We start from the raw sequence: 17,119 nt of genomic DNA, 5'->3' as shown, positions 1-17,119 counted from the left end.
AAACACTTATCTCCCTCACTAGCTTTAAGCACCAGCTGTCAGAGCAGCTCACAGATCACTGCACCTGTACATAGCCCATCTATAATTTAGCCCAAACAACTACCTCTTCCCCTACTGTATTTATTTATTTTGCTCCTTTGCACCCCAGTATTTCTACTTTGCACACTCATCTACTGTCAAATCTACCATTCCAGTGTTTTACTTGCTATATTGTATTTACTTTGCCACCGTGGCCTTTTTTTGCCTTTACCTCCCTTATCTCACCTCATTTGCTCACATTGTATATAGACTTATTTTTCTACTGTATTATTGACTGTATATTTGTTTTACTCCATGTGTAACTCTGTGTTGTTGTATGTGTCAAACTGCTTTGCTTTATCTTGGCCAAGTCGCAGTTGTAAATGAGAACTTGTTCTCAACTAGCCTACCTGGTTAAATAAAGGACTTGATCTCAACTAACCAACCTGGTTAAATAAAGGACTTGATCTCAACTAACCAACCTGGTTAAATAAAGGACTTGATCTCAACTAACCAACCTGGTTAAATAAAGGACTTGATCTCAACTAACCAACCTGGTTAAATAAAGGACTTGATCTCAACTAACCAACCTGGTTAAATAAAGGTTAAATAAAAAAAATAAAAATACATAAATTCATTAAGTACTTCGGCCAATAGAAACCTGTTTTGGTGACGTTTTCTCTGTATCGGCCAATGGGAAGAGAAGCAGAGTTTCGGTGAAGAATTTGAACCGAGTCGCAGAAGCAGCTAGAAACGACCATCTTTCTGTGCTTTCAGTGTGTTTTAAAGAAACGTATTTTAGGCAACAATATTTTAATTTTTTTATTAACCAGTGTTGTCTTTTCGGTGGACCGTGACCATGAGGAGGAGGTTGGTGAAAAAAAAACATTTTTCTGGTTTGTTGTGTTTGGATGATGTCTTCGTATGTTGTTGCTATGGACGTCGGCAGCTAGCTACAGTAGCTGGATTGCTAGTTACAGTAAAGTAGTTAGCTCGACAAATTAAACCAACGAGGGTAATATCTTCAGTTAGTTAGCAAAGACTAACCAAGGTGACATATTGGCGTAAGATAATGCAGTAAAGTTAGCTGTCGTAACCTATCGGTAATGGCTAAGTTTACTTGCCATGCTGGCTAGTCGTTTTGTTGTTTTCCACCTTTTTTGGTTTGATATCAAAATAATACGGTAACGAGTCCCATAACCAACGTTACTGTATATTATCACAAGTAACTATGGAAATATGAACTGGCTAGACGTGTATTTTAAATGCAGTCGCTAGCTTAGCTAGCTAACTAACTTTACTTGGGCTGTTTTGGTAAAACCAATTTACGTTACCAAGTCAACCAACCGGTTTAACGTTAACCTGCCGAGACAGGAATGCCAATCAATGAGTCCTTTGATCGATACATGTAGACGACTTACATTTTACACTTGGCGAACTTCTCTACATAGTTAACTAACGTTACATGCCATTTTGACACCTTCGACAAAAAAAAACCCTACTCAGCTCACTTGTTCTTTTGGGCAACAACGAAGCTCTGCAATACAACAATCCAGAGACAAGTGTGAACCTGATCTGTACTCTTTCCCGTAGTTACAGGCTGCAGCATTTAATATTTTAACAAGATATTTAAGTAACCCTCTCTTCATGTTCCTCCCTGTACAGTGATATCCATGCTGCGGAGTCGGTAGAATGTCTGAATCGAGCCCTAAACCGGTTGAAGGACATCTGGGAGGAAATAGGAATCCCAGAGGATCAGAGAATACAAAGGACTGATGTGGTTAGGAAACATATCAAAGTGAGTTCTACATCTTTCCAAACGTCTATTGAGCCGTGTGGCTCAGTTGGTAGAGCATGGTGTTTGCAACGCCAGGGTTGTGGGTTCACTTCCCACGGGGGACCAGTATGGGAAGAAAAATACATTTTTATGAAATGTATGTATTCACTACTGTAAGTCGCTCTGGATAAGAGCGTCTACTGAATGACTAAAATGTCAAATGTACTTTTTATCCCATGTGCACTGGAGGGTGGGTATAATTTGTGGAATGTTCCAACAGGAATCTGTTCCAAAAACTTCATAAATAACAAGGATGCCAACAAACAACACAAACAAAATTAGCATGATTAATTCACCTAGCTAACTAGCATCAACGTAGCTTATTCTTAATGTTTGTCCATAGGCTACCAGAGTGAGGACAGACATTTTTCAGAATAAAAGTGGTGAGTTAAAAAAAACCGCAACTAAATGTCCCACTTACCTACCTGGTATCTTATTCTGCCGCTATACAACTTTGTATGTGTTGTTTGTTGGAGACCTTGTTATTTACGAAGTTTTTGGAACGTCCCACAAATTATTATACCCACCCGGCACTGAACTAGTGACAGCACTGTTTCTCTATCTCATTTTAGACCAAGGTGCATGAACAGACTGAAGATGGATGTATTTATTCAGCAACTCTTTCCAGGTTTAATGGAGGTTGCTTTTTGAATCAAACTTCCATTGTCCTACCAAGAGTTTCTGAATGTCTTTATTTATTATTTTTTTTAACCGGTGGCCTGTCTTCTAACCGGTTTTCTACCCAGGGCTTGCTGGACATGATGATTGCTGAGGAGGACAGTCTAAGGAAGAGATTGATGAGCAGCATAGAATCCTGTCGTAAAGAGCTGGATGTTCTGTGTTCTGAGCTTCAACTATCCCCATTTGAGGTATTATTATTATTATTATTATTTTTAAAACCTTTTATTTAACCAGGTAGGACAGTTGAGAACAAGTTCTCATTTACAACTGTCACCTGGCCAATATAAAGCAAAGCAGTGCGACAAATGAATAAGACGCAGAGAAAAACATATGTCTTCTACCTTTAGAAATTAAATGAGGGGGGGTGCGCTCACCATTACCTTAATGTTGCATTTTTTTTTTTTTTATTCCGGGCTCACTTCAAAAATAGGTAAATCTTAATGTTACTTTCCTGGTTAAATAAAGGAATTACAAATATTTAGCTAATGTTCCTCTCAACCATCTTGATGTGTTTTATAGGAGGATGAGGGGAGGACTATGCTGCAGCTGGAGAAGGACATCAGGTCACGCCTGGAGGTAATGATGAAACAGAAGAGTCAGAGAGTTAAGGAGCTGAAGACTCTGTCCAAGCAGGACCGGGAGCTGTGTGACATCATGTGTTCAGTCCCCTTCTGTATTGACGTGGACACGGTCCCTTCCCTGGAGCACCTGGACAGCTATCGCTCTTACCTCAAAGATCTCACTAAAGAGAAGGCATGTATGCTTCATTGTTCATCATTTTCCTAGTATGTAGCCAGCATTTTTTTACAACCAGGAGTTTTTCCTTGGTCAGTTTATGTGGCTCCGAAATGGGAAAATTCAGGGCCATAAAATTGTAGTCACAGACTCTGAAATTAGACGGATCACAAGTTGCTTAATAGAAACTCAGTAATTCTCAGTGAATAGGGCTGTAACTTAACCCTGTCAGTCCTGAGACCATAGCAAAAAATAATTTACTTTTCATTTATCTGACTTTCATTTATCTGCATGTGCAGCCTTTATATTGAGCCTCACAATGAAGTGTTTTACCATGTTCTTTAAAGGACAACCAGGGCTACAAGTAGAACACAAAACTATTGGATATTAAACTGTTGCATTCATGAGTTTATTTTTTTATTGATAAATGTTAATGAAAAGGTCAACCAAAGCAAAAACCTGACAGTATTATATTTCCTATGGTCTTCTATGTAGAAGAACCCCTTACAGTATTATATACACTATGTCCTGGGATTTACTATGGTCTATGTAGAAGAACCCCTTACAGTATTATAGACACTATGTCCTGGGATTTACTATGTAGAAGAACCCCTTACAGTATTATAGACACTATGACCTGGGATTTACTATGGTCTATGTAGAAGAACCCCTTACAGTATTATAGACACTATGTCCTGGGATTTACTATGGTCTATGTAGAAGAACCCCTTACAGTATTATAGACACTATGACCTGGGATTTACTATGTAGAAGAACCCCTTACAGTATTATAGACACTATGTCCTGGGATTTACTATGAGTCTATGTAGAAGAACCCCTTACAGTATTATAGACACTATGTCCTGGGATTTACTATGGTCTATGTAGAAGAACCCCTTACAGTATTATAGACACTATGACCTGGGATTTCCTATGGTCTATGTAGAAGAACCCCTTACAGTATTATAGACACTATGACCTGGGATTTACTATGGTCTATGTAGAAGAACCCCTTACAGTATTATAGACACTATGTCCTGGGATTTACTATGGTCTATGTAGAAGAACCCCTTACAGTATTATAGACACTATGTCCTGGGATTTACTATGGTCTATGTAGAAGAACCCCTTACAGTATTATAGACACTATGTCCTGGGATTTACTATGGTCTATGTAGAAGAACCCCTTACAGTATTATAGACACTATGTCCTGGGATTTACTATGGTCTATGTAGAAGAACCCCTTACAGTATTATAGACACTATGTCCTGGGATTTACTATGGTCTATGTAGAAGAACCCCTTACAGTATTATAGACACTATGACCTGGGATTTACTATGTCTATGTAGAAGAACCCCTTACAGTATTATAGACACTATGTCCTGGGATTTACTATGTCTATGTAGAAGAACCCCTTACAGTATTATAGACACTATGTCCTGGGATTTACTATGGTCTATGTAGAAGAACCCCTTACAGTATTATAGACACTATGTCCTGGGATTTACTATGTAGAAGAACCCCTTACAGTATTATAGACACTATGACCTGGGATTTACTATGGTCTATGTAGAAGAACCCTTACAGTATTATAGACACTATGTCCTGGGATTTACTATGTAGAAGAACCCCTTACAGTATTATAGACACTATGTCCTGGGATTTACTATGGTCTATGTAGAAGAACCCCTTACAGTATTATAGACACTATGTCCTGGGATTTACTATGTAGAAGAACCCCTTACAGTATTATAGACACTATGTCCTGGGATTTACTATGTAGAAGAACCCCTTACAGTATTATAGACACTATGACCTGGGATTTACTATGGTCTATGTAGAAGAACCCCTTACAGTATTATAGACACTATGTCCTGGGATTTACTATGTAGAAGAACCCCTTACAGTATTATAGACACTATGTCCTGGGATTTACTATGATCTATGTAGAAGAACCCCTTACAGTATTATAGACACTATGTCCTGGGATTTACTATGGTCTATGTAGAAGAACCCCTTACAGTATTATAGACACTATGTCCTGGGATTTACTATGGTCTATGTAGAAGAACCCCTTACAGTATTATAGACACTATGTCCTGGGATTTACTATGGTCTATGTAGAAGAACCCCTTACAGTATTATAGACACTATGTCCTGGGATTTACTATGGTCTATGTAGAAGAACCCCTTACAGTATTATAGACACTATGTCCTGGGATTTACTATGGTCTATGTAGAAGAACCCCTTACAGTATTATAGACACTATGTCCTGGGATTTACTATGGTCTATGTAGAAGAACCCCTTACAGTATTATAGACACTATGACCTGGGATTTACTATGTAGAAGAACCCCTTACAGTATTATAGACACTATGACCTGGGATTTACTATGGTCTATGTAGAAGAACCCCTTACAGTATTATAGACACTATGTCCTGGGATTTCCTATGGTCTATGTAGAAGAACCCCTTACAGTATTATAGACACTATGTCCTGGGATTTACTATGGTCTATGTAGAAGAACCCCTTACAGTATTATAGACACTATGTCCTGGGATTTACTATGGTCTATGTAGAAGAACCCCTTACAGTATTATAGACACTATGTCCTGGGATTTACTATGGTCTATGTAGAAGAACCCCTTACAGTATTATAGACACTATGTCCTGGGATTTACTATGGTCTCATGTAGAAGAACCCCTTACAGTATTATAGACACTATGTCCTGGGATTTACTATGGTCTATGTAGAAGAACCCCTTACAGTATTATAGACACTATGTCCTGGGATTTACTATGGTCTATGTAGAATAACCCCTTACAGTATTATAGACACTATGTCCTGGGATTTACTATGTAGAAGAACCCCTTACAGTATTATAGACACTATGTCCTGGGATTTACTATGTAGAAGAACCCCTTACAGTATTATAGACACTATGTCCTGGGATTTACTATGGTCTATGTAGAAGAACCCCTTACAGTATTATAGACACTATGTCCTGGGATTTACTATGTAGAAGAACCCCTTACAGTATTATAGACACTATGACCTGGGATTTCAGGCTATGTAGAAGAACCCCTTACAGTATTATAGACACTATGTCCTGGGATTTCCTATGGTCTATGTAGAAGAACCCCTTACAGTATTATAGACACTATGTCCTGGGATTTACTATGGTCTATGTAGAAGAACCCCTTACAGTATTATAGACACTATGTCCTGGGATTTACTATGTAGAAGAACCCCTTACAGTATTATAGACACTATGACCTGGGATTTACTATGGTCTATGTAGAAGAACCCCTTACAGTATTATAGACACTATGTCCTGGGATTTACTATGGTCTATGTAGAAGAACCCCTTACAGTATTATAGACACTATGTCCTGGGATTTACTATGTAGAAGAACCCCTTACAGTATTATAGACACTATGTCCTGGGATTTACTATGGTCTATGTAGAAGAACCCCTTACAGTATTATAGACACTATGTCCTGGGATTTACTATGGTCTATGTAGAAGAACCCCTTACAGTATTATAGACACTATGACCTGGGATTTACTATGGTCTATGTAGAAGAACCCCTTACAGTATTATAGACACTATGTCCTGGGATTTCTATGGTCTATGTAGAAGAACCCCTTACAGTATTATAGACACTATGTCCTGGGATTTACTATGTAGAAGAACCCCTTACAGTATTATAGACACTATGACCTGGGATTTACTATGGTCTATGTAGAAGAACCCCTTACAGTATTATAGACACTATGTCCTGGGATTTACTATGGTCTATGTAGAAGAACCCCTTACAGTATTATAGACACTATGTCCTGGGATTTACTATGTAGAAGAACCCCTTACAGTATTATAGACACTATGACCTGGGATTTACTATGGTCTATGTAGAAGAACCCCTTACAGTATTATAGACACTATGTCCTGGGATTTACTATGTAGAAGAACCCCTTACAGTATTATAGACACTATGTCCTGGGATTTACTATGGTCTATGTAGAAGAACCCCTTACAGTATTATAGACACTATGTCCTGGGATTTACTATGTAGAAGAACCCCTTACAGTATTATAGACACTATGTCCTGGGATTTACTATGGTCTATGTAGAAGAACCCCTTACAGTATTATAGACACTATGTCCTGGGATTTACTATGGTCTATGTAGAAGAACCCCTTACAGTATTATAGACACTATGACCTGGGATTTACTATGGTCTTCTATGTAGAAGAACCCCTTACAGTATTATAGACACTATGTCCTGGGATTTACTATGTAGAAGAACCCCTTACAGTATTATAGACACTATGTCCTGGGATTTACTATGGTCTATGTAGAAGAACCCCTTACAGTATTATAGACACTATGTCCTGGGATTTACTATGTAGAAGAACCCCTTACAGTATTATAGACACTATGTCCTGGGATTTACTATGGTCTATGTAGAAGAACCCCTTACAGTATTATAGACACTATGTCCTGGGATTTACTATGTAGAAGAACCCCTTACAGTATTATAGACACTATGACCTGGGATTTACTATGGTCTATGTAGAAGAACCCCTTACAGTATTATAGACACTATGTCCTGGGATTTACTATGGTCTATGTAGAAGAACCCCTTACAGTATTATAGACACTATGTCCTGGGATTTACTATGTAGAAGAACCCCTTACAGTATTATAGACACTATGTCCTGGGATTTACTATGTAGAAGAACCCCTTACAGTATTATAGACACTATGTCCTGGGATTTACTATGGTCTATGTAGAAGAACCCCTTACAGTATTATAGACACTATGTCCTGGGATTTACTATGTAGAAGAACCCCTTACAGTATTATAGACACTATGACCTGGGATTTACTATGGTCTATGTAGAAGAACCCCTTACAGTATTATAGACACTATGTCCTGGGATTTACTATGGTCTATGTAGAAGAACCCCTTACAGTATTATAGACACTATGTCCTGGGATTTACTATGTAGAAGAACCCCTTACAGTATTATAGACACTATGTCCTGGGATTTACTATGGTCTATGTAGAAGAACCCCTTACAGTATTATAGACACTATGTCCTGGGATTTCAGCTATGTAGAAGAACCCCTTACAGTATTATAGACACTATGTCCTGGGATTTACTATGGTCTATGTAGAAGAACCCCTTACAGTATTATAGACACTATGTCCTGGGATTTACTATGGTCTATGTAGAAGAACCCCTTACAGTATTATAGACACTATGTCCTGGGATTTACTATGTAGAAGAACCCCTTACAGTATTATAGACACTATGACCTGGGATTTACTATGGTCTATGTAGAAGAACCCCTTACAGTATTATAGACACTATGTCCTGGGATTTACTATGGTCTATGTAGAAGAACCCCTTACAGTATTATAGACACTATGACCTGGGATTTACTATGGTCTATGTAGAAGAACCCCTTACAGTATTATAGACACTATGTCCTGGGATTTACTATGTAGAAGAACCCCTTACAGTATTATAGACACTATGTCCTGGGATTTACTATGATCTATGTAGAAGAACCCCTTACAGTATTATAGACACTATGTCCTGGGATTTACTATGGTCTATGTAGAAGAACCCCTTACAGTATTATAGACACTATGTCCTGGGATTTACTATGTAGAAGAACCCCTTACAGTATTATAGACACTATGTCCTGGGATTTACTATGGTCTATGTAGAAGAACCCCTTACAGTATTATAGACACTATGACCTGGGATTTACTATGGTCTATGTAGAATAACCCCTTACAGTATTATAGACACTATGTCCTGGGATTTACTATGTAGAAGAACCCCTTACAGTATTATAGACACTATGTCCTGGGATTTACTATGGTCTATGTAGAAGAACCCCTTACAGTATTATAGACACTATGACCTGGGATTTACTATGGTCTATGTAGAAGAACCCCTTACAGTATTATAGACACTATGTCCTGGGATTTACTATGTAGAAGAACCCCTTACAGTATTATAGACACTATGTCCTGGGATTTACTATGGTCTATGTAGAAGAACCCCTTACAGTATTATAGACACTATGTCCTGGGATTTACTATGGTCTATGTAGAAGAACCCCTTACAGTATTATAGACACTATGTCCTGGGATTTACTATGGTCTATGTAGAAGAACCCCTTACAGTATTATAGACACTATGTCCTGGGATTTACTATGGTCTATGTAGAAGAACCCCTTACAGTATTATAGACACTATGTCCTGGGATTTACTATGGTCTATGTAGAAGAACCCCTTACAGTATTATAGACACTATGTCCTGGGATTTACTATGGTCTATGTAGAAGAACCCCTTACAGTATTATAGACACTATGTCCTGGGATTTACTATGGTCTATGTAGAAGAACCCCTTACAGTATTATAGACACTATGTCCTGGGATTTACTATGGTCTATGTAGAAGAACCCCTTACAGTATTATAGACACTATGACCTGGGATTTACTATGGTCTATGTAGAAGAACCCCTTACAGTATAGAGCAAAGCATGTTAGGTGTTTTGTGAGTCTCAGCTTGTCATTCTCTATCCACCCATCTGAATAGGGGAGGGGGGCCTTTGGGATCTGCCCTCGTCTCACAAACACTGCTCTAGCTCCCCCTCCCCCCCCCGTTCATCACACCTCTGATTATCTACGGATGCGGAAGTAGATGAATCCCAATGGTCCAACCCAGAACTCTTTAGCTCAGACACACGTTTTTAAATGGGGTTAAAGTTCAAAACGCACACTCTTTATGGTGGGACTCGTTGGCTTTAAAAGCACAGACTTTAGGTTACTTTTCAGGTGCATTTGAGAATTGCAGCTCTGAAGTTGGAATCGGCATGTGATGATCAAATGGTGTTTTTTTTTTACCTTTTATTTAACGAGGCAAGTCGGTTAAGAACAAATTCTTATTTACAATGATGACCTACCGGGGAACAGTGGGTTAACTGCCTTGTTCAGGGGGCAGAACGACAGATTTGTACCTTGTCAGCTCGGGTATTCGAACTTGCAACCTTTCGGTTACTAGTCCAACGCTCTAACCTCTAGGCTTCCCTGCCGCCCCAACTAGTTACCCCTAAATCTGCAAGTAAGCCTTCTAAGTAAATCCGTTTAGACTGGAGAATGTTAGACTATGTTCATTCAGACAATCTTGATGTCATTTTAAGTTGAGGATTATGCTCTCTCTCTCTCTCCCTCTCTCTCCGTCTCTCCATTGTATGTTCCAGGATCGTCGCCATGGCGAGTTCGTGGGAATCAAGCGTCAGATCATTGTGTGTATGGAGGAGTTGGACCAGCTGCCAGACACCAGCTTTGAGAGGGACGTGGTGTGTGAGGACGAGGAGGCCTTTTGTCTGTCCAACGACAACATCGCAGCTCTCCAACTGCTGCTGGGACAGGTCAGGACGCTGCTGTTAATTCTGTTCAGTTACGTCGTGAATACGGTCCGTCGTGATTCTTTATTCTACGTCAGAGAGGAATGTTTGTTCTACATAATGTGTTTTCTAATCTGAACGTTATACATTTCATACTCTGCGTCCTAATGATGTAACTACAGTATGTGATATTATATGAATGGTATTTTTATTTATTATTTCATAAATGCATCCCATATGCCATCTTCTTGTCAGTCAACTCGTCACCTGACGGTCTTGCTGTGTTATTCTCAGTTGGAGGATCGTAAGACCGAGAATGAGTTGGTGTGTAGCTCCTACCGCAGTAAGATCCAGGAGCTGTGGGAGAGACTGCAGGTCCCCCAGGAGGAGAGGGAAGGCATGTCGGATCACATGGTCCAGTCCAGGAAGAAAAACATGGACGCTGTGAGCATTTTTTTTAAAATGTTTTTATTTCCTGTTTCTCACAGCTATGGCACTCTTCTCGTATTCTATATTTGAATTATGTACGTAACCTGTCAAGCTGATCAGATATGGACATACTTGCAGTGAAATTTAGAGGCCTAAAAGTCTTTGGTGTAGTGGAAGATGCAGGTGCTCGATACAGTTATATATATATATATTCAGGAAAATGTTGAATTACATTAATTTACCTTGCCACTGTAAACATGTATGGTAACGAGGCGATGCCTATAACCAACCATAGCCTTTTTTCAGGTGCCCCCACCTGAGTAGAATGAACAGTGTGTATCAGTCAGGTTTGAATGGAATGTCAGAACCGTAATTGATTGATTTACTGAATGACTGACTTGACGTTTGCGAGTTCCTTCCTGCAGTTAGAAACAGAGTGCCGACGCCTGGATGAGCTGAAAATGAAGAACATGAAGGATGTGATAGAAGCCATCAGGACTGAGGTGGCTCTATTCTGGGAGAGTTGTTACTACAGTCTGGAACAGAGACGGGCCTTCACGCCTTACTATGATGGTCAGTTGTTGTTTGGCTTCTATTGCTGTGACTGTTTATTAGTGGAGCAATTTAAAGTATATTTTACGTCATTTAGCAGACGCTCTTATCCAGAGCGACTTACAGTAGTGAATGCATACATTTCATACTTTTTCATACATTTCATATTTTTTTGGCCCCCCCGTGGGGAAGTACTATCTTATAGTTTGACCTTTTGACCGTAATGTACTGAGTTGTGTCGTTCATTAGGGTACACAGTAGCAACACATTTTGCGACGGACTGCTAAAATCTCCATTTCTAATTGGACGGTAGTCCAGATAGTTCCACCTTGTTTCAGACAGTTTTTTTTATATATATATATATACATTTTGTGACTAATGAACGTGTGAACACAAACCCTGGTTGTCCTAGTGAGATTTGGTACAATACATGTCTCCCCATCAGTGGACTACACCGTGGAGCTGCTGAACCTACACGAGGCAGAGCTGCTGAGTCTGAAGAAGCATTATGAGGACCACAGGGAGCTGTTTGAAGGGGTTACCAGGTGGCAAGACAGCTGGACTCTGTTCCTACAACTGGAGGTGAGCACTTTACTGATGAATATGAGACTGTTCTTGTTTACAGATATTAGGCGCCAATTTAAAAAATAAATAAATTGTAAACGAAATAATGCACATTGTCGACGAAAAGTTCCATATTAAATCACACTGCAAGATTATATTGATGTTTCCTGTATCTTTTGCGCCATTGAGTCAACCTTTTGGCCCTGCCCTTCATGTGTTTTTCAAGCGACTGTATTATAAACACAAGGTTCAACTCTCCACAGAAAAAGGTGACCGATCCTTCTAGATTCAACAACCGAGGCGGGAACCTACTCAAAGAGGAGAAGCAGAGAGCCGACCTGCAGAAAAGCCTGCCAAAGGTGAGGATAAGTTGTGATTTTAATGTTCGTTAGTTCCTCTACCCAACGCTCTGTCCGACTACTGAATAGCTGGCTTGTTTTGGTTCTATATTTCTTGCTATTTTTTATATTTTTTATTTGGGGCATATTAACTTGAAGCATGTTCTCTCATGTGTTCCAGTTGGAGAAGAGCCTGAAGACCCAGATAGACCTATGGGAGGAGGAGCACTACAGAGAGTTCCTGGTTAACGGACAACGGTTTCTCCAGTACGTCGAGGAGCAGTGGGAACTACTGCGTCTGGAGAAGGAGAGAGAGAAGAATGAGAGGGTAAGATTAAAGGCCTTGTTTCAATGCTCTTAATGTGCTTCCTCCCTTCCTTGAGCTAATCACTGATCAAACATGATTAAATTAACGTTGCCTTAGATTGCAATCACTGTCTTGACACAGCTTTTCCCCCAGTTATGTCGTAGTTGGATCAGTGGGGGTTTCAAAAGTATTCAAAACAGAGACATCTTAACTACTTCCCTAGTAATGAGTGAATCTGGTTCAGATGAGAATATTGACGGTGATTTTATTTGTGAAACAGCAACTGAAGAAGAACCAACAGATTGAACATGACCTGATGTATGGTACTGCTCAACGAACCCCTTCCAAAAGACGCCTCGCAGGGACCCCTACGCCTGGCAAAGCAAGAAAGGTCAAATCACCAGTTTTTTTTTTTTCTTTCTTTTTTTTCCCTCTTCATTTTAATTTATTAATCACTATTTGTTGTTTTTTGGGATCAAATTCAAGCTGTTTTTCAATTTTAGAAATATATTACCATTGTCAGTTTTAGTGTATTCATAATTCAGCGTTTAAAAAAAAATGTTTTAAAAAAAACGGGAGCACTGAAGTACTTTACTGTTCTCTACAATGAAGCCATTGTCATTGTGACGTAATGTGTTTATTTTGGTTCTCTCAGCTCAATGCTACTAGCAGTATCTACGGCTCTACTCCTAACAGCACCTTACGCTCTGCCTTCAGAGGAACCATGTGTCAGTCTCCGGTCCTCAGACTACCTACGTCTGCTAGCAAGGTTAGTAGTGCACTTACCATCTGTGTTCAAGCACAGAGAATTACATTTTATTTTTATGGCTTAAAGATAATAACTCTTTTCTAACACCAACCCTCATAGCTTCCTCTGAGGACCCCGGGTCGTGTTGGACGAACCCCCCGTACGGTGGAGAGGAACAAGGAGAACATCTCCCACCTGAACGGCATGGCTCTGAGCGGCGTGTTAAGAAACCCGGCCCGAAGCCCTGCCTCACACCGTAACATCAGCATTAACTCTGTCGCCAGCACCTATTCTGAATTTTCGGTAATTTCACCAACCCCATTTCCTAGGTTATCACCTAGCCACCAATCATCGACCCAGCAACACACAATCCAATCATAGAGATGAGTGGCGATTTTTGTCGTCCAGTGAGAGAATAGCACCAGGTTTTCTATGCACCAGTCTTACTCTGTAACAGAGTGGTAATACGGTGAAGTGAATGCTTAGCATGCTATCGTGGACAGCTGGACTAGACTGTTTATTTTCTCTGTGACCATATTTATTTAACTAGGGCAAGTCGGTTAGGAACAAATTCTAAAATTTAGAATGACGGCCCAAACCCGGATGACGCTGGGACTTGTATGGGACTCCCAATCACGGCTGGTTGTGATACAGCCTGGAATCGAACCAGGGTCTGTAGTGACGCCTCTAGCACTGAGATGTAGTGCCTTTAGACCGCTGAGGGACTCGGGAGACCCCCCTCCACCCCTCCATCTAACTACATTTTTTTATTTTAGAAGGATTTTGTCAACATTGAATCTACCTCCATTACCGGTTCTGTATGAAGGAACGCTTTATTTAAACGCCATAACAGTGAGGCTAAACACGAGTGCAACTGAGAGCCTGGTTCGGTCGGTTGGCCTAACAATCTTGACATTTTTATTGAAGATCAAACTAACACTTTGTTGAACTGGACTGTCTGCTGCTGGGGAGGGGTTCTAACAATTTAATAGTTTTTATTATTTATAATCCGCCTCACTTTTTATATATTCAATCCCCCCCACACCTCCCCAAATGTGATCAGTTGATAGACCAATAAGAGCGTTCCAAACCTCTCAGCCAATAACAGCTCGTTTTCAGTATTCCCCTCCCCACTCAGACCAATCCCAGACAGTCCCAGCTAAATTCTTGCTTGTGAATTTTCCGTTTGATGAGAAGCCATTTTTTTTTCTCTTTTTTGACCATTTTTTATTGAAAACAATCACAGTAAGGGACTTAATTGTTAACTAGAAATGATTTTGATATTGAGATAAACGGCTGCATTAGACATTTTTAAACCATTGTCACCCATCCATGTTTTTCAATGTCTTCTATCCTCTTTAACATTAACCTACTGGCTTTTTGTTCTACGCTCTCTTTATGGGAAGTTTTATTTTATTTATCACGTTGGTGCAATTTTCACAACTCCAAGCACGTTAAGACGGCTCATGTTTAACTCTACGCACATTTTCAAACAATCACTTTGTTCACTGCACTAAATCACTTTCAGTTTGGATACATATTCAATCTTAACTATCTCCTTTTCAAAATGCACTTTACATTTTGTTCTTTGTCATAATCAAACTGCTCAACTGATTTACGAAGTGCCTATTTTAAGTTAACATTATATAGTTAACTGCTGAACACTAAAAGTCCAATATTATTTACCTAATGTATCAATTTGACAAATTTGTTGGAAGGTAAAACCATATCATATGTATGGATGTGGCTGTAAATACTACATCGTCCTCAATCAGCCAGTGTGCTTCAATAGGACAAAGTGGACAATGCTACCGTTTAGAATTAGTGGACGATGCTACCGTTTAGAATTGGTGTACACTGTGCTGGTGAAACACCTGGGTCGGTCATAATATATCCCACTCATCTGAATGTCACTGAAAACAGATGCATTTCAAGTAGAGGTTGTGTGATACTGTATCAGTTGTCATGTTGGAAATGTGATCTTGTACAGTGTTGCATGGGGGCAGAAATGGCGTAACACACAAGGCTGTTTTTTTTTAGTCTCCAACTGCTTTATTATACCCCTTTCTGATGATTTTTGTCCTACATCCAGTATGTACTATATAACGACAATGAAACTAAGACTGAAATATTCCTTAACATGCTCACAAACCTACCATTGGATACAAATGTATTTAAAAAATAATTGAGTGTCAAGTTCTAGTCAAATACTGTATGGGGGAAAAAAAATATACCATCTATTTTTCAGAATGTCAAAATAACATTTTTTTGAAATGTGTATCTTGTATTTTGTTTGCTATTGGATTAAATGGTAGTTAAAAATGACTAAAATGGTGAGCCTTATCATTATCTGATTTGTATTTGGGACTAAACTCAATGTTCTCATGGTATTTCACAGAACTTTAGATTTTTTTGTTTGGCATGAATGACTCTCTGTGGTGAAAGATGAGTGAAAAACAAATGATTGTGCAAAAAGTTCTGAACCTAAGATGGAGGACATTACAAGTGTTATCAGTTTTATAATTTTTACGTAAGAGTTTTGAAAATGTGCCAGTTGCAAAAAATGTGGAAAAACTAAAAGGGATGTTCCACTTAACAATTCTACATTTATTTTATAAAAAAAATATATATTTCCCACTTACCTCCAAGACAGACTTGACTTTATTGAATTCTCGTATTTTGATCTTTCTGTACGTGCGGATCCATTTTTTTTGTTTGTTTTTAATATCTCTATTCTCCTCCACAGCGAGTTCTCTCAAAAGCTTCCAAATCTGTCAAGACAGGACATCTAAACTCTACTGTCACTAATCTCTGAGTTGAGGGATCGGACAGAACCTGTCCCTGATTTCATCCAGCCGAGACATCGTTCTGGCTTGAGTTTCCCGGTTTCTGTCCCTGTCCATTTTTTTTGTACATGTCTAGATGAAGGAAATGTATTAACAGCTGAATATAATGCATTAGTATCAGAACAGAACCCAGCTCTGAGGTTTCAGAACTACTGCATCGATCCTGAATCACTCTGGCCTGATGTCTTTTGTTTTGTTTGTTGTCTGTGTCTAGATGATGTTTCAACACCTACAGAACTTTTAAATACTGTCAGATTTGTAAGATTTTTCTTAGATTATTTTTTATAAACTTTGATCTGAGATGAATGAAATGTCGGGAGGACTTGATAGGTTAAGTTTCATCAATTGTTTTACGTTCATAACGCTCCAATGCTTTTATTTATATATTTATCATCCATGTTGTTGCTAGAGTAACTTGTTGTACTTCATATAATTATGATGACCATTCTGTCAAATAAACATTGGCTTTACACTACATTTTCAACATGGGGATCTTCAGTCGTTTTTATTCACAGTCGTGTTCAAACTAGGGATTTTCGTGACTGAGGTAATTCTGTTCCTAGACTATGCATGTATGAAGTACACACTGACACATCCAGCCCAAAGCGGGAGGTTTTGAAA

General features: G+C 39.1%; 1 protein-coding gene across 3 annotated transcripts; it reads left to right on the top strand.

Annotated features, from left to right (window-relative positions):
* Positions 1-748: 748 nt before the first annotated feature.
* Positions 749-16,982, top strand: LOC106561782 (protein regulator of cytokinesis 1). Of its 3 annotated transcripts, XM_014126022.3 has the most exons (14): positions 749-888; positions 1,684-1,816; positions 2,602-2,724; positions 3,056-3,289; positions 10,568-10,738; positions 11,009-11,158; positions 11,569-11,716; positions 12,141-12,277; positions 12,523-12,618; positions 12,779-12,925; positions 13,185-13,295; positions 13,560-13,673; positions 13,773-13,955; positions 16,399-16,982. In XM_014126022.3, exons 1-14 carry the CDS (start codon positions 878-880, stop codon positions 16,465-16,467), a joined length of 1,827 nt encoding a protein of 608 aa, XP_013981497.3. In that variant the 5' UTR covers positions 749-877; the 3' UTR covers positions 16,468-16,982. The 3 variants fall into 3 exon arrangements, with proteins under 3 accessions (XP_013981497.3, XP_013981496.3, XP_013981498.1); XM_014126021.3 differs by lacking the exon at positions 16,399-16,982 and having other exon boundaries at positions 13,773-14,196; XM_014126023.3 differs by lacking the exon at positions 16,399-16,982 and having other exon boundaries at positions 13,622-13,673; positions 13,773-14,031.
* The last annotated feature ends 137 nt before the right edge of the window (positions 16,983-17,119 follow it).

The sequence above is a fragment of the Salmo salar genome, chromosome 10 (genome assembly GCF_965601325.2).
Source record: "Salmo salar chromosome 10, fSalSal1, whole genome shotgun sequence".
Taxonomy (NCBI): domain Eukaryota; kingdom Metazoa; phylum Chordata; class Actinopteri; order Salmoniformes; family Salmonidae; genus Salmo; species Salmo salar.
This window is presented reverse-complemented; position numbering and strand designations above follow the sequence as displayed.